Here is a 22,994-nt window from a genome sequence, read left to right as displayed (position 1 = left end):
TTATCAGCAACCATCACTCCTGTGTTCCAATGGCACGTTGTATTAGCTAATCCAAGTTTCTCATTTTAAAAGGCTAATTGATCGTCTGGGAGCGTTCGCGTGTCCTGTATGGGAGCGTGCACGTGTCCTGTATCGGATGGTCATCTGGGAGCGTGCACGTGTCCTGTATCGGATGGTCATCTGGGAGCGTGCACGTGTCCTGTATCAGATGGTCATCTGGGAGTGTGCGCGTGTCCTGTATCAGATGGTCGTCTGGGAGCGTGCACATGTCCTGTATCAGATGGTGGTCTGTGAGTGTGCACGTGTCCTGTATCAGATGGTCGTCTGGGAGTGTGCACGTGTGCTGTATCAGATGGTGGTCTGGGAGCGTGCACGTGTGCTGTATCAGATGGTGGTCTGGGAGCGTGCACGTGTCCTGTATCAGATGGTCGTCTGGGAGCGTGCACGTGTGCTGTATCAGATGGTGGTCTGGGAGCGTGCACGTGTCCTGTATCAGATGGTGGTCTGGGAGCGTGCACGTGTGCTGTATCAGATGGTGGTCTGGGAGCGTGCACGTGTCCTGCATCAGATGGTGGTCTGGGAGCGTGCACGTGTCCTGCATCAGATGGTTGTCTGGGAGCGTGCACGTGTGCTGTATCAGATGATGGTCTGGGAGCGTGCACGTGTGCTGTATCAGATGGTGGTCTGGGAGCGTGTGCGTGTCCTGTATCGGATGGTGGTATGGGAGCGTGCACGTGTCCTGTATCAGGTGGTCGTCTGGGAGCGTGCACGTGTCCTGTATCGGGTGGTCATCTGGGAGCGTGCGCGTGTCTTGTATCAGGTGGTCATCTGGCAGCGTGCGCGTGTCTTGTATCAGGTGGTCATCTGGGAGCGTGCGCCTGTCCTGAATCAGATGGTCATCTGGGAGCGTGCACGTGTCCTGAATCAGATGGTCATCTGGGAGCGTGCGCGTGTCTTGTATCAGGTGGTCATCTGGGAGCGTGCGCGTGTCTTGTATCAGGTGGTCATCTGGGAGCGTGCACGTGTGCTGAATCGGATGGTCATCTGGGAGTGTGCGCGTGTCTTGTATCAGGTGGTCATCTGGGAGCGTGCGCGTGTCTTGTATCAGGTGGTCATCTGGGAGCGTGCGCGTGTCTTGTATCAGGTGGTCATCTGGGAGCGTGCGCGTGTCTTGTATCAGGTGGTCATCTGGGAGCGTGCACGTGTGCTGAATCGGATGGTCATCTGGGAGCGTGCGCGTGTCTTGTATCAGGTGGTCATCTGGGAGCGTGCGCGTGTCCTTTATCGGATGGTCATCTGGGAGCGTGCACGTGTCTTGTATCAGGTGGTCATCTGGGAGCGTGCGCGTGTCCTGAATCGGATGGTCATCTGGGAGCGTGCGCGTGTCCTTTATTGGATGGTCATCTGGGAGCGTGCACGTGTCTTGTATCAGGTGGTCATCTGGGAGCGTGCACGTGTCTTGTATCAGGTGGTCATCTGGGAGCGTGCGCGTGTCTTGTATCAGGTGGTCATCTGGGAGCGTGCGCGTGTCTTGTATCAGGTGGTCATCTGGGAGCATGCGCGTGTCTTGTATCAGGTGGTCATCTTGGAGCGTGCGCGTGTCTTGTATCAGGTGGTCATCTGGGAGCGTGCACGTGTCTTGTATCAGGTGGTCATCTGGGAGCGTGCGCGTGTCTTGTATCAGGTGGTCATCTTGGAGCGTGCGCGTGTCTTGTATCAGGTGGTCATCTGGGAGCATGCGCGTGTCTTGCATCAGATGGTCATCTGGGAGCGTGCGCGTGTCTTGTATCAGGTGGTCATCTGGGAGCGTGCGCGTGTCTTGTATCAGGTGGTCATCTGGGAGCGTGCGCGTGTCTTGTATCAGGTGGTCATCTGGGAGCATGCGCGTGTCTTGCATCAGATGGTCATCTGGGAGCGTGCGCGTGTCTTGTATCAGGTGGTCATCTGGGAGCGTGTGCGTGTCTTGTATCAGGTGGTCATCTGGGAGCATGCGCGTGTCTTGAATCAGGTGGTCATCTGGGAGCATGCGCGTGTCTTGTATCAGGTGGTCATCTGGGAGCGTGCGCGTGTCCTGAATCGGATGGTCATCTGGGAGCGTGCGCGTGTCCTTTATTGGATGGTCATCTGGGAGCGTGCACGTGTCTTGTATCAGGTGGTCATCTGGGAGCGTGCACGTGTCTTGTATCAGGTGGTCATCTGGGAGCGTGCGCGTGTCTTGTATCAGGTGGTCATCTGGGAGCGTGCGCGTGTCTTGTATCAGGTGGTCATCTGGGAGCATGCGCGTGTCTTGTATCAGGTGGTCATCTTGGAGCGTGCGCGTGTCTTGTATCAGGTGGTCATCTGGGAGCGTGCACGTGTCTTGTATCAGGTGGTCATCTGGGAGCGTGCGCGTGTCTTGTATCAGGTGGTCATCTTGGAGCGTGCGCGTGTCTTGTATCAGGTGGTCATCTGGGAGCATGCGCGTGTCTTGCATCAGATGGTCATCTGGGAGCGTGCGCGTGTCTTGTATCAGGTGGTCATCTGGGAGCGTGCGCGTGTCTTGTATCAGGTGGTCATCTGGGAGCGTGCGCGTGTCTTGTATCAGGTGGTCATCTGGGAGCATGCGCGTGTCTTGCATCAGATGGTCATCTGGGAGCGTGCGCGTGTCTTGTATCAGGTGGTCATCTGGGAGCGTGTGCGTGTCTTGTATCAGGTGGTCATCTGGGAGCATGCGCGTGTCTTGTATCAGGTGGTCATCTGGGAGCGTGCGCGTGTCTTGTATCAGGTGGTCATCTGGGAGCGTGCGCGTGTCTTGTATCGGATGGTCATCTGGGAGCGTGCGCGTGTCTTGTATCAGGTGGTCGTCTGGGAGCGTGCGCGTGTCTTGTATCGGATGGTGGGGTACAGACTTTCCAAGTGAAAGGGTCTCTCTGTGTGTGATCACCGGCAGACCACCACCCACAGCCACCGGTCACCCAGGAAGCTCGGTGGGAAACCCTGCCTAGCCAATCACAAAGCTAGGGAGTAAACTAGCCAACCAGTCAGAGCAGCAGTATTAGTAGTAGTAACGGCTGCATTATTCATACAACCTGCCTTCCAGCACAGAAAAAACACACCACAAGAAAACGACAGTATCACCACACTATGAAGTCATCTATGAGCCACTACTTCTCTAGCATACAGCTAGCAGATGTGTTACGTAGCCTTTCGCTTGCCACCAACTCCCTAGAATTCAACCAGCCTTCAAGAGTTAATAACAGCAAATAACACCCACCTTAGACTTCTGGCACAGAATAATTAGCCTATAGCGGCTCTGTGACCTAGCTAATATAACACACAGCAGACCAATACAGCTATGGAATGAATCACCAGGACCCTTCCCCCTCTTCCAGTCTCACCTTTCCTCTTTCCTAGGCTGTGTCCTAAATGGCACCCTATTCCTTGTGCACTACCGGTCCAGGTCAAAAGTAGTGCACTACATAGGGAATAGGGTGGAATTTGGGACTCTGCCCCAGTCTCAATGGTGACATTGAGGTTCTCTGGGGCCCGGTGAGGCAGAGGCACACTTTGTTCGGGGCGTGTGCAGGGGGAAGATGAATGCACCTGTCTCACGAGCCAAATAGACCCCAGTCTCCAACTGCACCTCCCCTGCACCTCAATCATCGTTTCAGCTGCGGCCCGCCGTGAGATAGCTCCTGTCTGCAGAGGGGAGGGGGGAGAGAGGAAGAGGGCCGGACAATAGGTGCATTTATACCGGCCTGTTCAGGATGGCTGCGGGCGAACAATGGCCACATTCTCTCAGCTCCCTAAAACAACTAGTTGTGTGCGGCGTATCCTGTGAAGGTGGCCAGAGGGCACAGTCTAGAGGAGCTCTGTTTCCATGACACAGTTTTGGCTTCGGAAGGGAAAGGTTAGTTACTCCCCGAGGTAGCAGCACTGCACCGCGTTGTTTAAGGAGCCAGAATAGAGGGGCGTAGGGTTACCCTTGAGGGAACAGCAGGCAGGCAGTGTTGCACAGGATGGGGATTGTAAGACGGGTATGTTTAAGGTTGTTTCTATTCCACACCCCACCACACCTGGCCTTTGAAAACAGATTATTTAGAGTCAACACAGAAACAGAGCTGTTTTCTTTGAGAGTGTATGTGTGTGTGTGTGTGTGTGTGTGTTCATGCCTGTGTGTGTATTGAGGGGCAGCCATTGTTTAGTGTTGTGCATCAGACAATAGCCAGTGCCATCCACACACACAGCCACTGTTGTGAAGTGATGCCAGGGAAGACATGTATCTGGTTACACTGAGTGTAACATGGCTTTCCCAGCACATTGTTCCAGCCCTCCACAGTGGGCACAGCCACCTCCCTCTCTGTCTCTGAGGAGAGGGCAGCGTGGGGCGAGCCAGACGCCAGGTTGGGGAAGGATCCAGGGTGATTATTATATTTGATACCGTGCTGATGGGAGCCACACTGAAATCAGCTGTCGTCATGCAATCCAGCCATTCTAATCAAGCCCAGAGCAGTCACCCTGGCTCTGGCCTCACACCCCCTATCAGCTGTGATGGGGAGAGAATATATTCCCTCTCTCAGGAATCTCTGGAGGCTTTAGGCACATAGACAGTAAAAGTCATGTGACATGTCGTCTATATTGTCTGCCCAAAGTCCCTTTCTCGAGCTACTTCCCACTATACTGCCCTGGATCAGAGCTCGCATGCCATTGCATCCTCAGGCTGACGTGTGTGTCTCCAATTCTCCATGCAGTTTTGTTGTGGTCAAACCCAGTGGATTTATAGGGGTATCAGGGGTCAGAGGTCACGGATGGACTGATAGATTTAACCCCTGGTCTCCTGTCTGTCCTGCAGATGGACCCGGTGCAGAAGGCGGTGATCAACCACACGTTTGGCGTCCCTCAGCCACTCAAGAAGAAACAGATCATCTCCTGTAACATCTGTCACCTGCGCTTCAACTCTCCGGTAAGAGAATGCTGTGTGTGTGTGCGTGTGTGTGTGTTTGTCTGCATGACTGCGAGAGGGAAAGAGACAAAAGAGAGAGGGAGAGAGATTAAGAGAGAAGGAAAGTGAGTTGCAGACTTTAGTCGGTAGATTTGACAGTTGGAATAAATAAATATTTATTTGTTCCTTCCTTCTATCTTCTTTAATGTTTTAAGAAAATAAAGCCGTTCCAAATTACCTGAGCTCTTATCATCCTCACTGACTCACAGCAGCTTATCTGTGGCGGCTGATAGGGAGTCCAGTCGGGCTCTGAGCGTGCATGCGTGTGTTTGTGTGTGTGTGTATCCACACTCTTGTGCTTGTGTGTTCCTCTGTGTGAAATGCTCTTATTATTCAATTGGAAGGTATTCATTTGCTTTTCTGTATTCCTGGATATCTGAAGTGGTGTGTGTGCGCGGGTGCGTGTGTGTGTGCGTGTGTGAGTGTTCTGCGGTAGGTTGTATTGGTGCGAGGGATTAGACAGCAGGGAAGGCTTCCGTTTATCAGCAAAGAGCAGAAACAATCACGAGCCCAGGCAGGAGCCAATATTCTCAACTCTTTTGATTTCTCCCATTCCTGCCACCTCACACACACACACACACACACACACACACACACACACACACACACACACACACACACACAGTCACAGTCACAGTCACATAAACAAACAACCAATGAAATGGAATGTCTTAAACACACAAACGCCTAAGAGTTGGGCAAAGGCTGATTTTTTTAAAATGAAAATAAACTCTCTTTCTCTTTCTCCCTGTCCCTCTCTCTCTCGCTCTCTCACTTACGCATACACACAGAGGAACACACAAAGACTGTTTCACACACACACCCATCCTCTTGAGACTTGATCTTCAAAGAGGAGCAGAGACACAGAAGAGGGTGAGCTGAGGCTGTGAGGGAAAGCAAAGCAGGCAGTGGCAGGCGTTCTCTCCAGGCTTCACACGGTAGAGCAAATCCCATTCCCATCCTCCCTCCGCACAGCGCCAGCTACTGTCGGAGAGAGGTGTCTGGTCTGGGGGTCCGAGGAGGGAGGGGGCACTGAGCTTTAAACAGCCCATTATAGGGAGGAGGAAAACTTCCTCAGTCAAACTGTAAATAAACTTCAAATGGAAAATGAGGACATCTCTATATAAGTATTTATTTGCGGTATATTGTATACTATTTATTATTAGATGTTGTTTATTAGCTCCATGTTCTGTAATGTTTATTTGAAATATAAAGAATATTCGTTGTGAACGTACATTCGATGTCGCACATTGACTAGTCAGATAGTGATCGGGACAGAGGCCTTATTTAGAGAACGTGTAATTAAAAATGTATTCAACCTCCATAGCGCTTTTCATCACAGAAAGCGTCTCAAAGCCTGCATTCATGTCTGGTAGTGTGACGTGACAGTCAGTGCCTTTAAAATGCTAAGTGCTCATGCTAATGTTCATTTCACACTCCCTGTGTCTCCCCGTCGCTCTCGTACTGTATGGCTCGGAGTTGGACTGCAGAACGGAGAACGGAACGGGGGCTGAAAGAGAGCAGAGCTGATTCGTCACAGCACAATAATCTCATAAGCATTTTCACGGCCGATCAGTCAGACGACATGGTGAAATATTCTAGTCCAAGTAGTGTTTAAAGAAGTGTTGATGGCTGCCGTTGGTTTATTTATAGCCAGAGCTCCCGACAGAACAGTAGGTACATCATTTGGTTTGTTAAGACTGTACACAGTGGACGTATTTAACTACGTATAGCCAAAGACCATGGATCTGATCTGCCTTGGTTTTTACCCACGTAGCTTTGTTGTCATATGAGACGTGTGTCTGTGTGGTACCATGGCTATTAAGGTTATTATGGAGGCAGTTGAGAGAAGATGCAAAACCCAAAAGGAGCATCAGTGTGTTGTATTCATTCTAATGAGAAGGTCTCATTGTGTGAGAGAAGCCTAATTGAACAGGGTGAGTCACTTCCACGCTTCTCTCCAGCACTTAGGATTCCTTCATTGGCTTGCCCATCAAAGTAGAACGCACTCTTTCTCTTCATTCTAATTTCTTCCCCACAATTCATTTCAGGTCTATTTGCGGCTTGGGTTATTTTATGACTTATTTGCATTTATATGGCGAGATAGGAAATTCTTTGAATTCTAAAGAGGAGCTGGATTGAGAGACAGCTGTGAGTTCATCATTATGTGTTCATGACAGAGCAGAACAGCAAGAGTGAGGAATGCATTTACTTGATCAATTCTGAGCTAACTATTTGTCTTGCTGTTTGTGCAGTAGCCTTGATATTTCACAGTTACCATGGTTTCAGCCAATCAGCACCCAGGAGCAAAATTATTATAATTTTTTTTTTATCGGTTTGGTGCAATTTTCATAACTCTTAGTACAAAAGTTCATCAAAAAGTACAACACACAAAACTTTTCACTTTTTCGGCAAACTTAATCAGTGTTTCATCTAGAAATACATGTTTCACATTTCAATACATCTATATATAAAGTCATTTCACAATGCAATGCTCAAATTACTTTTGATATGATTCTCTTCTCTTTTGTAAAAATATATTTTATTATTACTTAATCCGTTTGGTAAACCTATAGATTTGACATGTATACTGGTTTGTCTGATACAGGTTTAGAGAACTACAATAGATAATAAAAATGTATGTCTCTCAATGTCACGTCCTGACCAGTATTTAAGTATTATTTGTATTATATTTGGTCAGGGCGTGGCAGAGGTATGTTTGTTTTGTATGGTGGGGTTTTTTTGTGTGTGGTTTAGAGGGGTGTGTTATTTATGTGTTCCTGGGTTTTGGGTGTATGTTTCTGAATTAGTATGTTCTAGGTTAGTTTTTCTATGTGTAGGTTTGGGTGCTGGACTCTCAATTGGAGGCAGGTGTTTCTAGTTGCCTCTCATTGGGAGTCCTATATGTAGGTGTGTGTTTGGTTTGTCATTTGTGGGTAGTTATCTTTTGCATTGCTGTCTGTTCAGCCTGTGAAACTGTCTTCTGTCGTGTTTTTTTCGTGTACATCATATTTAAATAAAACGATATGGAGCACGCAACCCGCTGCGTATTGGTCTGACAGTGATTTCGAGATATCCTCAGATGAAGGTGAAGAATGTGACACTCAAGTAGAAACGTAAATAGTATCATATATACGCGAATGTACTACTATGATGATGACTAATGATTTGACAACACAGTAAGTTTAAAAAAACAAATCTGATCCAGTATTGACAAGATCAAGAGGAATACTGTTGGTAATGAATCAAATCAAAGTTTATTGGTCGCGTGCACATATAAGCAGATGTTACAGCAGGTGCAGTGAAATGCTTGTGTTTCTAGCTCCTACGGTGCAGTAATACAATACCAATACGCAAATTATCCGCAAAGTCCAAAACAAGAAAGAAATGCATCCCCAGAATGAAGTTGCTCGGGTCTTTTCGACACTGGCTAACACATTTCTATAACACTCCAGTGGGAATCGAACCCACAACTCTGGTGTTGCTAGTGCCATGCTCTTACAAACTGAGCCATGTCCAGGAACACTACAATACATGTAAAAAAAAATACATTTCTGTAAAGTACAATACACGATTACAATACAGGTGGAGATGTATGATTGCCATCCGCCTAAGTGTACCACCCTCCTTCAGGGCATCGAAGAGGCATGCAATAACATCGATCCAGATTTCGATGAGACCCTATGGCCAAGTGCTCAAGACAGTCTTCATGCATACTAGTGCCTGCTAAACATGATGTTTCTGACGTTTATTTCATTTGTTACATTGTGAAATATGTCTTTAATGATCACACCTTTTGATCACACATGGGATAGAAATTATGGAAATTTGATGTTCAGTCAATTTTAATCAGTACTGCAAGTGTATTGCCTAATGTGAAAACAGTGTAATGTACTGTAATTTACAGTACTATAGCATACTACATTCAAATAGCATTTTTCTATTGGATTAACTGGTAGTTAAAATAACTACATTGATAAGATATCATTATGTTGTGTTCAGGTGATTAAACTAATGTACTCATTATATTCCACAGTAAACTTCTATTTTGGATCAATGGCTGTGTGGTGAAAGATGTCTCCAAACAAAACGAATGCACAATGAAAGGTTTTGAATGTAAGACTGGACGTGTTAAAAGTGTTACCAGGTTGGGAGTTTTGTACTAAGAGTTTTAAATTCACTACATACTTGTGAAAATTGTACCGAACTGTATTCTTACAGCAATGAACATTAGTCTAGATGAAAGCTTGAACTACTGACACCAGTCCACCCAGTCCTAATGCAGTTTGTCAAAACAAACATCATTTGATGTATGGTGAGGTTCTGTTTGCGTGTTAGAGAGAGAGAGAGAACGCATGTGTCACTGTCTGTGGGGGGTATGTATGTGTTTGTGGGGGCGTGTAATGCTCGTTAGTCATTTATCCTTCTTTGTAGTCATCCATCACTCCAACAAGGCTGAGTTGGTATTAGTCCAATACAGTTCTCAGCTTAATCTGTTTACATTTTTAGTGGGAGATCTCTTTATCGATGCACCTGCTATTTCTATTTGCTCTGATAGCGGGGGATTTGCTCATGGATTGAGCCGGGTCATGAGAATGATTTAAAATGTGAAGGTAAAATGTGCTGCAGGGTGTGTATGTCCTTTTTGGGCAATGTATGTGTGTGTTTTGAGTGTGTCTGAGAATGTGACAGAATGTGTGTGTTCTCTGTTGGGTGTGTGTGCAGTTCATTTGTGTATGCACATGTGTGTATAGTATGCTTGGTATGTAGTGTGTTGTGTTTGTGTGGTGCGTGCATGCTGTTTGCAGGGTCTGTCTCAGTGTGCCTATTTAGTATTCTGATTGTAGAGATGGGATCCTATCTCTTTTTGCACACTACACATGCAATTATACCTCTGGCCTCCCACTGTGCCAGTGCTCTTATCAGGTAGGAACAGACTCTCTCCTCCACACAGGCAGCAGTGTGTGTGTGTGTGTGTGTGTGTGTGTGTGTGTGTGTGTGTCAGGCCTGGGTTCAAATACGTATTTGAATATTTGTTATTTAAATCATTATTTTCTGTGTGTTTGAATATTTTCAAATAATGTGGCCCAAATCAACTACTTCTATTTAAAAGTATTTTCAAATAATGTTCTATAAATAGCCTATTACAAATGCCTGGGTTAAATGCATGGGAGTGTATTTGAGTCAGTGTATTGGAGTATTTTCAAATACTTTCCAAGGGTATTTCCAAATACATTCCAATATTCAACTACTTGTGTTTTCAAATAAAAAATATCTAAATATTCACTTCCAAGTGTCTTTGAAAGTAACTGAAATGTCCTAAATAGTATTTAAACCCAGGTCTTGTGTGTGTAAAGATGAAAATGTAATCTCTATTTTTGCAGAGGTACTGTATATTTGAGTGTTTTAAAAGTGCATGTCTTACAGCAATTTATGGATAAGTGCTACTGCTAACCTTCCTATGGTGTTTCTGCTCTCTGTGGGGTCCCTTCCAGAACCAGGCAGAAGCGCACTATAAGGGGCATAAACATGCCCGGAAGCTGAAAGCCATGGAGGCCCAGAAGAACCGTCAGCGACGACTTGGGGAAGCCACGTCCACAGGCAGAGAGAGAGACCGGGAACGAGACCGAGAACGGGACAGGGAGAGAGCTAAGACTGCTGCGACTGTTACACTTCCCACTGAGACTCTCCCCGCACTCATGGACACAGGTCCGATGGAGGCAACGAGTAAGTTAAGTGATAGTGAGAGGGAGAAAAGGGAAGAACAGAAACCTATCTATATTCACTCTCCTTTTCCTGTTGATGTTTTCTGCTTTTCCCCTTTGCTCACTTATCTTCCCTCATCCCTCTCTTTCCCCCTTTACTCTTACCTCTTATCCATCTACTCTCTTTCCATCACTTTCCACCCCTAATCCCTCTTTCTTCCTTTCATCCGTCTTCTCTCCTCCCATTTCTCTCCGGTCCTCCCATCTTCCTCCTCCTCCATCCCTCTCCCTTCATCTCATCCCTTTCCCTCTCTCGTCTCTTCCGGTACTTTGTCATTATTATTTCTTGATGCTACCCTGCCCCCCCCCTCTCTCTCTCCCCCACCCTCCCTCCCTCCCTCCTTCTCTCTACTGTGCTATTTAATGTCTGCTCTTTAAAGTCTAACAACAGGAGGGCCTGTCCCACACATACCCATGTTCCTGATCACAGTGTATGAGAGGATTGGACGGCAGTGCCCCCAAACATCCAATCGTAACCCCCTGTGGTCCCCAGGCCCCTCCCCCTTTGCTTACCCCCAACGTTCTCAATTTACTCTCCCTGCACCCTTCCCCTCTGTTTGCCCTGCTTGTAGAGAAAGGCCTGGTCCCTGTACAGGAGTTCCTAAAGAGTTCTGTGAAGTCAAGGAATGATCTGACTGCAGCACACTTATATAAGCTGTGTCCCAAATGGCAGCCTATTCTCTATGTAGTGCACTATTTTTGACTGGTCAAAAGTAGCACACCACACAGGGAATAGGGTGCTATTTGGGACGTAGGCGTACTGTTTGTGACATGAGAGAAATCCCCCACAATGGACCTGACTAGACTACGGATTAATCTCCTGAGTCTGGGACCAATACATGTAAATGTAGCTGTGCTCTTTTGATGAAGTCAGTAGAGAGCATCCATTACCCCATTACATTACATGATTGATCCCATTTAGATTCAGAAGCCCTGTTTATCCATCTGTAGCGATGGGACTCGAGGATCTGTCTGCTAGACTAGTTTCCTCCTCTATCCTGTATATATCCCTCCTTCATCCATCCCTCCCTCCCTCCATCTATCCCTCCACCACTCTGGCCTGAAAAAATATTACTGTTAAGACCTGAATTTCAAACTAGTTTCTTTCTGATGCTAGAGGGAATATTAGTGAGGAGAGATAGGAAGGTATCAGGGTGAAGTGAGGTGTGTGTTGGGAGAGAGTCTACACTTTCCTTTCCCCCAGCGCTCACTGACTGACTGACTCTCTCTCTCTCTCTCTCTCTCTCTCTCTCTCTCTCTCTCTCTCTCTCTCTCTCTCTCTCTCTCTCTCTCTCTCTCTCTCTCTCTGAGAGGAGAAACTGGACAAAGGACTGGGAGCAAGATAACGCTCTCACTCATCAAATCTAATATAAATATTCTGTCATCGTAGAGCAAGGTCTGAAAGGGGGATGCAGTGGCGGGGACGAAAAGAGTAGAAAATGAGAGATAAGATGAAATTAATGAAAGGTAGAGAGAGAGATGGGGTAGAGGAGAGGGGGAACAAGAGAGGCGGTGGAAAGAGAAAGTAGATAAGCTGTGCCTATTTTTTTATGTTGTAAATCATTTTACAGTTCTGAGGCAATTTTGCAATGAGGTACGCTCTTTAATAAGCCACATTGTGTGATTGGCCCGATGTGAAATTGAAATGCAGCCAAGCGAGCCAGTGGCGGTGAGCTCTACAATGCCAAACTGTAATTGGAGAACACTCAAAATTAACACTGAAATTATCTCTGTCTGTCATCTAACTCAGCATGGCAGGTGCCAATCGGACCAAAATGCCCGTGTTGTCGCCCATTGAGAACCAATCAAGGGATAGATTCCATCATATCCACACTAGCCGACTTTACAGACATTGCCATTGGATGCACTGAGTCGCATTAGTAGAAATCCCATGCAGCTGTGTTACAAGTCAGAACACTGGCATGTGTCATGTAATCTACACCTCGATTAGGCTGATATAAACGATTATTATTTTGTTGAATGATTTTCCATTTGAAAGAGAGAGATCGGCATACTGGTGCCTAGAGACACTGGGCCCGGCATCGTCAATGACAACCATCAATCACCTCAGCGTTTGATTGACTCTTATGTGGAAGCTGTCTCCAAGGGGAACAGGACTCAGACGCCTCTGTAATGATGAAATATAGTGTGGATTTCCCTTGAGGAAGTTGTCCATTTTCTTTAAGAGTGTCACGGACTAGTGATTCTAGACAAGCTGGTGTGTTTGTGTGTGTGTGTGTGTGTGTGTGTGTGTGTGTGTGTGTGTGTGTGTGTGTGTGTGTGTGTGTGTGTGTGTGTGTGTGTGTGTGGCTTCCACACTGCTGGTTTAATGAACATGGTGGTGAGGTCTCACCACTGCTCCTGTAGTGAGTGAGCTTGTTTTAACAGTCTTGTAATCAGAATATTAATATAGCTACTAGCTCTATGACAACAGTCAGCTCTGTCATGTAGTCAATACCCTCTGACGCTACAGTTTACAGATGCAGTATTCAGATACTGCACGGTTTACAGTCTAAGCCCTACACACTGATTTAATTGGACTGTTCTGCCTTTCCATGGTCAAATAAGCGAGTGACTCGCAACAAGACATCGATCTGAACATCGATTCTTTGCAGGAGAGGGATTTGTAGCCCTCCACTCCTCAGACAGTGTGGGGCTCTTCACTGCCAATACACTGGCCTTAGAGCTGACAGCCAGCATTGGGGTGACAGTCACTTCAGTCAGTCAGTCAGGGAACGTTTGGAATGAGTGAGGAGGACACTGACTGACAAAAGGTGTTGCCCGAAGGGAATCCTTGTGCTTACCCAAAGATGCATCTGTGTCGTGCTACTCTGCAACATCACTGCCATGGCTGTTTTTCTTTTTAAGAAATTTGAGGTCTAGGAAGTAAGGGTACTATTTGATTTTGAGTTGTTGGACGTTTCAAAGTCAAGCTGTGTCATGTTTTACATCTATCTTTATAATGTGCACCAATGTGGGAAGAACTTACCAGAAGTTCCTACAGAGTTAGTCCTTATACAGTGCATTCAGAAAGTATTTATAGAGCCCCACAGTGGAGGTGTCTATGAAACCTAGTGGTCAAAAAGGAAAATGGTTCCAATCGTTTTTCCACCATTCATTTCCCCATAGGGAATTTTAGAAACACTTAAAATAAGGGCTGTGTTTCGTGTAGGCTTACCCTGGCGTGGCGTTTTGATAACCATATAAATCTCTCACGGACAACGGGACAACGCTTTGTATTCAGGACATAAAGTTAATTTCTTTGCCACATGTTTTGCAGTTTTACTTTAGTGCCTTATTGCAAACAGGATGCATGTTTTGGAATATTTTTATTCTGTACAGGCTTCCTTCTTTTCACTCTGTCATTTAGGTTAGTATTGTGGAGTAACTACAATTTTGTTGATCCATCCTCAGTTTTCTCCTATCACAGCCATTAAACTCTGTAACTGTTTTAATGTCACCATTGGATTCATGGTGAAATCTGAGTGGTTTCCTTCCTCTCCGGCAACTGAGTTAGGAAGGATGCCTGTATCTTTGTAGTGACTGGGTGTATTGATACATCATCCAAAGTGTAATTAATAATGTCACCATGCTCAAAGGGATATTCAATGTTTGCTTTTTTGTACCCATCTACCAGTAGGTGCCCTTTGCGAGGCATTGGAAAGGGACCTTACAGATAATTGTGGGGTACAGAGATGAGGTAGTCATTAAAAAATCATGTTAAACACTATTATTGCACAGAGTGAATCCATGCAACTTATTATGTGACTTGTTAAGCACATTTTTATTCCTGAGCTAATTTAGGCTTGTCATAACAAAGGGATTGAATACCGATTGACTCAAGACATTTTAACTTTTCATTTTTAATGAATTTGTAAACATTTCGAAAAGCACAATTCAACTGAGAAATGATGGGGTATTGTGACACAAAATCTAAATTTAATCCATTTTAAATTCAGGCTGTAACACAACAAAATGTGGAAAAAGTTAAGGGGTGTGAATACTTTCTGTAGGCACTGTAAGTGAACAGCGATACGATACCTTAAACATTTCTGCTCAGAATAAAACCCTTCATGAGTTTAAGGCGTCTGGCGTCTGAGGAGGGACTAATTCCCACAAGCCTCTGTCCTCCTCTCTGGGCCTCCTGCTAAATCCATTGATCACTATCCCTCCCCTCCAGAGTCTTCTCAGGTGGCCCGATCTTTGTCTTTCACATAAGCCCAGGATCATACCAATCCCCTGCTGGAGGGGGGACCTGAATCTCCCAGGGGCCAGTCTCACATTACAATACAGAGAGGAAGGATTGTCTAATCTCAGCCTTATAAGGTTCCTTTTCCTCCGGAAGGAGAACGATAAGGAAGAGCCCTTATCTCCATGATGAATTTACTCTGGGACTTGGAAAAGAAAATCAATGGGGCCAGTAGGATTGTGGAGGGTGTTTGAGAGGGTGCTTCAGTTCGCCTGGCGCCTATCCGAACTCGGCTAGCCGAACCAAACGAGTGTGCTCTCGTACTCTCTTAAAAGGCCTTCTCTTTAAAAATGAGAAATAACAGCAATAGTACTGTTTTTCCATTTTGAGATGCCATAGCCAGTACACACTTCCTCAAAATAGTCGGAATCAATCGAAGATATCTCAAGAAATATGTCATTAATTTTGAAATTTTTGCAGAAGAGGTCTTAGTCACGCAATTTTACATCTAACTAAGATGTTTGGTGCAGTATTTTTCAATGGAAAAATGTGCATGAAAACGAGTCATTTCTCTTTGAATGACAACAAAGACTTTATTAAAGAATACCTACTGTTAAACAATCACAGATGAAGGTGTGCAGATTCCGGCTCCGAACTTCGGCTTGCCTCCACAAAAAATGTTCTGTGCCTGAACAGCCGAAAAACCCCTCACCGGAGTCCAAAACGTCACAAAATGTCATCATAATGTGTGTGTGTGTGTGTGTGTGTGTGTGTGTGTGTGTGTGTGTGTGTGTGTGTGTGTGTGTGTGTGTGTGTGTGTGTGTGTGTGTGTGTGTGTGTGTGTGTGTGTGTGTGTGTGTGTGTGTGGTCGATGCATTTGTTTATATTGACTGAGCCTTAGGACCTTCAGTTGATATTTGAAGAGAGAGAGAGCTAGATAGCGAGAGAGAGACAGTGAGATTGAATCTACCCTGTGTTAGTCTAGTCTGTCCCTCGGGGTTAATAACAAAGGCTGATAGTATAGCTGAAATGCCACAAAGCTAACACCATGAAATGCATTGGTAAATGCTCATTTCATTGTACTGCCTTCAAACGCTTCACGGTCATTTGTAGATAAATTACTAAACAGAAAGGAGCAAATTCTCCACATTAGCCTCAAATGAGAACAACCATTATTTGATGTCACTTTTCACTCACAAATGTATTGCTTGCAATGCTGCTTTTACAATCTCTTTTTACAATCTATAAACACGTTCTGCAATATGAAGCGTTTGAAAGGCAGTACATTGGAATGAGCATTTACCAATGCATTTCATGTGTTAGCATTTCAGCTATACTATCAGCATTTGTTTTTAACCCAAAGGGACAGACTAGATTAACACAGCTCTGTGTCTGAACATAATGTTTGCTGTGAGAGAATACAGTGGTATGTTAAGTGAAGAGGCCTATGGGTCACTGAACGTCATACTGCAGGGATCAACTGTAGACCTCGGTGGCTTTGTTCAGGCACTGAGCTCTTCACTCTTCCCTTACCACCCAGTGTAATGTTCAGTGACTGACCACTGCCTCCTCTCCTTCCCCTCCCCAGATCTGCTGCCTGCTGACCTGGAGCGAGTGGTGAATTGTGAGGCTGTGAAGCAGGGCGAGAGCCCTGGCAGCAGCAGCTCTGTGATGCTGACTCCTGTATCTGAGGTGTCCTCCATGGAGCTGGCCACCCTGTCCCCCGGTCCCCAGGGAGAGGTGTCCCCCTCCTCCCAGGTCTCAGAGAGCGGAGCCTCAGACACCAGTGGCCCCGAGCACGGCCCAGAGGCCCCTGGAACAGCCCTGGAGTCAGGCAGCCAGCCGGACACCTCCAGAACAGAGGGGGGTGAGGAGGTCAAGGACCCCAAGAGGATCAAGCCACACCTCCACTGTCCCGTGTGCAAGGTCACGGTCAACTCTACATCCCAGCTGGAGGCACACAACAGTGGTACGAACACGACAGCCTCTGGCGTAGTACACCCCGCAGCCCCCTCAGCATAGGAACACATAAGCCATGATTTATTTATTTTTATTACAGGCTATTAGCTTTAAAACTGAGAAGAAAAAAAATCTACAGAAAATGTGTAGAATAGCAGGAAATTAGCTATAAAACTGCAATTTTCTCTCTCTGCCCCAATGATATATATATATATACTGCTCAAAAAAATAAAGGGAACACTTAAACAACACAATGTAACTCCAAGTCAATCACACTTCTGTGAAATCAAACTGTCCACTTAGGAAGCAACACTTATTGACAATACATTTCACATGCTGTTGTGCAAATGGAATAGACAACAGGTGGAAATTATAGGCAATTAGCAAGACACCCCCAATAAAGGAGTGGTTCTGCAGGTGGGGACCACAGACCACTTCTCAGTTCCTATGCTTCCTGGCTGATGTTTTGGTCACTTTTGAATGCTGGCAGTGCTTTCACTCTAGTGGTAGCATGAGACGGAGTCTACAACCCACACAAGTGGCTCAGGTAGTGCAGCTCATCCAGGATGGCACATCAATGCGAGCTGTGGCAAGAAGGTTTGCTGTGTCTGTCAGCGTAGGGTCCAGAGCATGGAGGCGCTACCAGGAGACAGGCCAGTACATCAGGAAACGTGGAGGAGGCCGTAGGAGGGCAACAACCCAGCAGCAGGACCGCTACCTCCGCCTTTGTGCAAGGAGGAGCAGGAGGAGCACTGCCAGAGCCCTGCAAAATGACCTCCAGCAGGCCACAAATGTGCATGTGTCTGCTCAAACGGTCAGAAACAGACTCCATGAGGGTGGTATGAGGGCCCGACGTCCACAGGTGGGGGTTGTGCTTACAGCCCAACACCATTTAGGACGTTTGGCATTTGCCGGAGAACACCAAGATTGGCAAATTCACCACTGGCGCCCTGTGCTCTTCACAGATGAAAGCAGGTTCACACTGAGCACATGTGACAGACATGACAGAGTCTGGAGACGCCGTGGAGAACGTTCTGCTGCCTGCAACATCCTCCAGCATGACCGGTTTGGCGGTGGGTCAGTCATGGTGTGGGGTGGCATTTCTTTGGGGGGCCGCACAGCCCTCCATGTGCTCGCCAGAGGTAGCCTGACTGCCATTAGGTACCGAGATGAGATCCTCAGACCCCTTGTGAGACCATATGCTGGTGCGGTTGGCCCTGGGTTCCTCCTAATGCAAGACAATGCTAGACCTCATGTGGCTGGAGTGTGTCAGTAGTTCCTGCAAGAGGAAGGCATTGATGCTATGGACTGGCCCGCCCGTTCCCCAGACCTGAATCCAATTGAGCACATCTGGGACATCATGTCTCGCTCCATCCACCAACGCCACGTTGCACCACAGACTGTCCAGGAGTTGGCGGATGCTTTAGTCCAGGTCTGGGAGGAGATCCCTCAGGAGACCATCCGTCACCTCATCAGGAGCATGCCCAGGCATTGTAGGGAGGTCATACAGGCACGTGGAGGCCACACACACTACTGAGCCTCATTTTGACTTGTTTTTCAGGACATTACATCAAAGTTGGATCAGCCTGTAGTGTGGTTTTCCACTTTAATTTTGAGTGTGACTCCAAATCCAGACCTCCCTGGGTTGATAAATTGGATTTCCATTGATTATTTTTGTGTGATTTTGTTGTCAGCACATTCAACTATGTAAAGAAAAAAGTATTTAATAAAATTATTTATTTCATTCAGATCTAGGATGTGTTGTTTAAGTGTTCCCTTTATTTTTTGGAGCAGTATATATATACTGTACCTGCTCCAGAGTGTATCTGACATTCTCTTCCTCCCAATCCACTCCTCCAGGTACGAAGCACAAGCAGATGCTGGAGGGCCAGAGCGTCCAGCCGCGTCGCCGGGGGAAGGTGGCGGGGGCTGGGGGGCGCTCGGCCTGCAAGAGCAAGCGCCTGGGCACCAAGGGCAGCGTGGGGGTGCCCAGCAAGAACTTCCACTGCGAGGTGTGTGAGATCTATGTCAACTCGGAGACCCAGCTCAGCCAGGTGAGGAGGCTGGGGGTCGAGGGGATGGTGGCAGGGGAGGGCTGGGGGTTGCACAGGGTGAGGAGGGTGAGGAGGGTTCAGAAGTGGGGAGAGAAGTGAAACAGCTGGGGTATAATTTCGAATGTTCACTTCCTGAGTGGATCTGAGGTGATTGGACTGGACAAGATCTGGTTTCCTGTTCTCTCACAGTGAGGCCAGTGTGCCACGAGTCTATGTGGAGATCTGACACTGGGTCTCTTTCCACCTCCACCAAACGTGTCCTGACAGTGTTCTGAATTGATGGAGCTCAAAATGACCCGAAGTAAGCTGGAAAGAGTAGAAAATATTGTGAATGTAGCCATGGGGTATGGGAGATAGACAGGGAGAGATATGACCCTCTGGGCTACTCAGGACTCCTGGCGCTGTTTGCGTGACATGAAAGGTGAGAAGAGGAAAGAGAGGGGGGTTGTGGGTAATATTGCACACCCTGAGAGGTGCTTGACCTAATAAGACTCTCATTCAAATGCCTCTGGTCCTGCAGTGTTTTTGGCTCTGTGTGGGGTTATTGGTTCTTTTCATTTATCCTTTATTTAACCAGAGTAGGTCACATTGACATTTAAATCTCTTTTTCAAGTGTATCCTGTCACATGACGAATACGTTTTTATTTGACACACACAGACAGACAGATGATATCACTCTACAATAGATGTTGAAGGGACAGACTATAGCACTACCTCTTCAAACAAACTTAACACTTGATTTCTTGGTTGGACTAATTATTTTCAGGGACTTTTTCCACCTTTTGTTACATTACAGCCTTATTTTAAAATTGTTTTTTTAGCAAATGTATAAAAAAATAAAAAATAAAAAAATATTACATTTACATAAGTATTCAGACCTTTTACTCAATACTTTGTTGAAGCACCTTTATCAGTGATTACAGCCTAGAGTCGTCTTGGGTATGACGCTACAAGCTTGGAACACCAGTATTTGGGGAGATTCTCCCATTCTTCTCTGCTGATCCTCTCAAGCTCTGTCAGGTTGGATGGGGAGCGTCAGTGCACAGATATTTTCAGGTCTCTCCAGAGATGTTCGATCGGGTTCAAGTCCGGGCTCTGGCTGGGCCCCTCAAGGACATTCAGAAACTCGTTCCGAAGCCACTCCTGCATTTCATCAGACCAGAGGATCTTGTTTTTCATAGTCAGAGTCCTTTTGGTGCCTTTTGGCAAACTCCAAGCTGGCTGTCATGTGCCTTTTACTGAGGAGTGGCTTCCGTCTGGCCACTCTATCATAAAGGCCTGATTGGTGTTCCTGCAGAGATGGTTGTCCTTCTAGAAGGTTCTTCCGTCTACACAGAGGAACTCTGGAGCTCTGTCAGAGTGACCATCGGGTTCTTGGTCACCTCCCTTACCAAGGCCCTTCTCCCCCGATTTTTTATAAATTAGCAAACATTTCTAAAAACCTGTTTTTGCTTTGTCATTATGGGGTATTGTGTGTAGATTGATCAGGGGAACAAAATATTTAATCCATTTTAGAATAAGGCTGTAGCGTAACAAAATGTGGAAAAAGGGAAGGGGTGTGAATACTTTCCGACTGGACTGTACCTATGACATCACTACCTCAGCCCTCCCACTTTTAAAGGTAGCACAGGACTCATGATGTAATAACAAACGTATTAAATGCTCTTTGCACATGTTACAGTAGAAGGTTTACAATTCCTGAGGTGATGCTAGCAGTGGAAATGTGTGTTTGAATTCACCTGGCACAGTGGCAGCGACTGCATTTTTATTACAATAAAGCCATTCTGAAAAAAAGCATCGTATGAGCATTTTATATTTTTATGCTGTGATTGTTTTCCCACACTAAGCAGATGTATATCAGATGGTATGGTGATTGACTCAGAACTGTCTATTTGAGCCTGTAAGAGCTGTTAGCAGTATGTTAATGCAGGATATTGACGTGTTTATGGTGTGGTAATCTTGGCATATGGTTTTATTGAACCTCTTTTCTAGGCTGTTTCGGGTAATTGTTTCCCTGGTGATGTTTATTAAGTCGTTCATGTAATCGTATGATGGGATGGTTCTGGAAAGTTTTGCACCTCTCTCAGACTAGCTGGTCATGGAAAAGATACAGTATATATGGGCATGTGTAGCAACCTTGCCTACAGCAAGCCTTAATAGTGTATTCCAATGGCACTGTTAAAACCTCCTCTGATGAACTAGCCAGTTGATAGTAGAACAGAGGAGAGAGAAATGGATGTGCTGTAGATGGAGGGAAGTAGTGGTTTTCTTTGTGGTTTTTGTGCCCTCTAAATATTGTACACTGAGTGTACAAAACCTTAAGAACGCCTGCTCTTTCCATGACATAGACTGACCAGGTGAAAGCTATGATCCCTTATTGATGTCACTCATTAAATCCACTTCAATCAGTGTAGATGAAGGGGAGGAGACATGTTAAAAAATGATTTTTAAGCCTTGACACAATTGAGTATAGACTGTGTATGTGTGCCATTCAGAGGGTGAATGGGCAAGACAAAAGAGTTATTAAGTGCTTTTGAACGGGGTATGGTAGTAGGTGCCAGGCGCACCGGTTTGAGTGTGTCAAGAACTTCAATGTTGCTGGGTTTTTCACGCTCAACAGTTTCCTGTGTGTATCAAGAATGGTCCACCACCCAAAGGACATCCAGCCAACTTGACATAACTGTGGGAAGCATTGGAGTCAAAATGGGCCAGCATCCCTGTGGAACGCTTTATACACATTCTAAAGTCCATGCCCTGGCAAATTGAGTCTGTTCTGAGGGCAAGGGGGGGCAGCTTAATATTAGGATGGTGTTCCTAATGTTTTGTTCACTCAGTGTAGATCAGGCATGGTCTACTAGATAAATCCGACAATATAAACTAGATTAGCAGACTAATGTTTCTCCTCTGATCTCCTCAGCACATGAACAGCAGGAGACACAAGGACCGTCTGGCAGGAAAGCCCCCCAAACCCAAGTTTAGCCCCCACAACAAGAGCCAGCCCACCTCCAGCCTATCGGTGAGACACGGCACACACACAGATACACACACACACACACACACACACACACACGCTCCATTGCATGAGGTTGGAGGTTAATTAAAGTTTGAGACCCATAAATTTGGAAAATCCTCGTAGAAAATAATGGCCAATAATGTTCAATCTCTGAATAAAATGTATATTTATCTCCTGAATTGACTGAACTTTAATGAAATTGTTCCCATCCCTGACACACACACACGCACCTTATTGCTCCTTCCTAGGGGGTTGTCTCTCCAGTGAAGCAGCATGCCTGCCTGTGTGCCTGTGCTGTCAGAGAGTTTAAGGACATTGCTTTGTGGTAGTGAATGGGTCCCATGTTCCTGAGACATCCCAGGCTGAAATAACCCCAGCACTACCCCTACTGACAAAGCCCGCAGCCTGAATCAGCACTCTGTATTAATCACGTTTGTGCTCCTGTCATGTGCGCACCTCCCCTCGAACCTCTCCTTCTCCCCATCTCCTCCGCTCCACCCCACCTTCACATCGCTATTTCTCCCCCCTCTGCATCTCCTCCACCTCTCCGTCTTCCCATCCTCCCCCCCTGCAGAATGTGAGATGGGCTGGCTATGCAGGCGGGGCCGTGTCTGCCATGAAGAAAATGTTCAGCCAGTACAACCTCACCTCTCTCTCTACTCAGGTGAGTGGCAGGGCCCAGGGCAGGCAGGGACAGGGGAGAAGTGGGCTGTCAGGGCTACAGCAGGCTTAACCAATGGAACTGGCTGGGTGCAGGGGAAACAGCACCAGAAATGAATGCTCTAATGTAAACTGTATAAAGGGTTTGGAGTTTAAGCATGTCTGTGGTTCGGTCTTTTGTTCTTTTGTCTTGACTGTGTGAGAGTGTTCCTAAGGCAAGTCCCCTAGAGGGACGGGTAGTTGTGGTGAGGGAAAGGATATTAGTATGGAGAAATGTACGAGCATGTTAATCCAAGGTAACGATGTGTGCTAAAAGAGCAATGTTCCCTGTTTACTGAGCAAACGTGTGCTCTACTTTGAGTAAATATGTGCG

General features: G+C 46.3%; 1 protein-coding gene across 2 annotated transcripts in view; it reads left to right on the top strand.

The window, feature by feature from the left end:
* Positions 1–22,994, top strand: part of LOC115197918 (zinc finger protein 385C-like) — a 185,294-nt gene that overhangs the window by 156,858 nt on the left and 5,442 nt on the right. For both annotated transcript variants that reach the window (XM_029759601.1, XM_029759606.1), the window contains 6 exons: positions 4,832–4,942; positions 10,477–10,708; positions 16,524–16,904; positions 18,755–18,948; positions 21,866–21,964; positions 22,536–22,625. In XM_029759601.1, coding sequence (XP_029615461.1) covers positions 4,832–4,942; positions 10,477–10,708; positions 16,524–16,904; positions 18,755–18,948; positions 21,866–21,964; positions 22,536–22,625 — 1,107 coding nt within the window. The remainder of the gene's footprint in view (positions 1–4,831; positions 4,943–10,476; positions 10,709–16,523; positions 16,905–18,754; positions 18,949–21,865; positions 21,965–22,535; positions 22,626–22,994) is intronic.

This window comes from Salmo trutta, chromosome 1 (genome assembly GCF_901001165.1).
Source record: "Salmo trutta chromosome 1, fSalTru1.1, whole genome shotgun sequence".
In the NCBI taxonomy this organism is placed as follows: Eukaryota; Metazoa; Chordata; class Actinopteri; order Salmoniformes; family Salmonidae; genus Salmo; species Salmo trutta.
The sequence above is the reverse complement of the archived record's forward strand: the minus strand, read 5'-3'. Positions and strand labels throughout refer to the sequence as shown.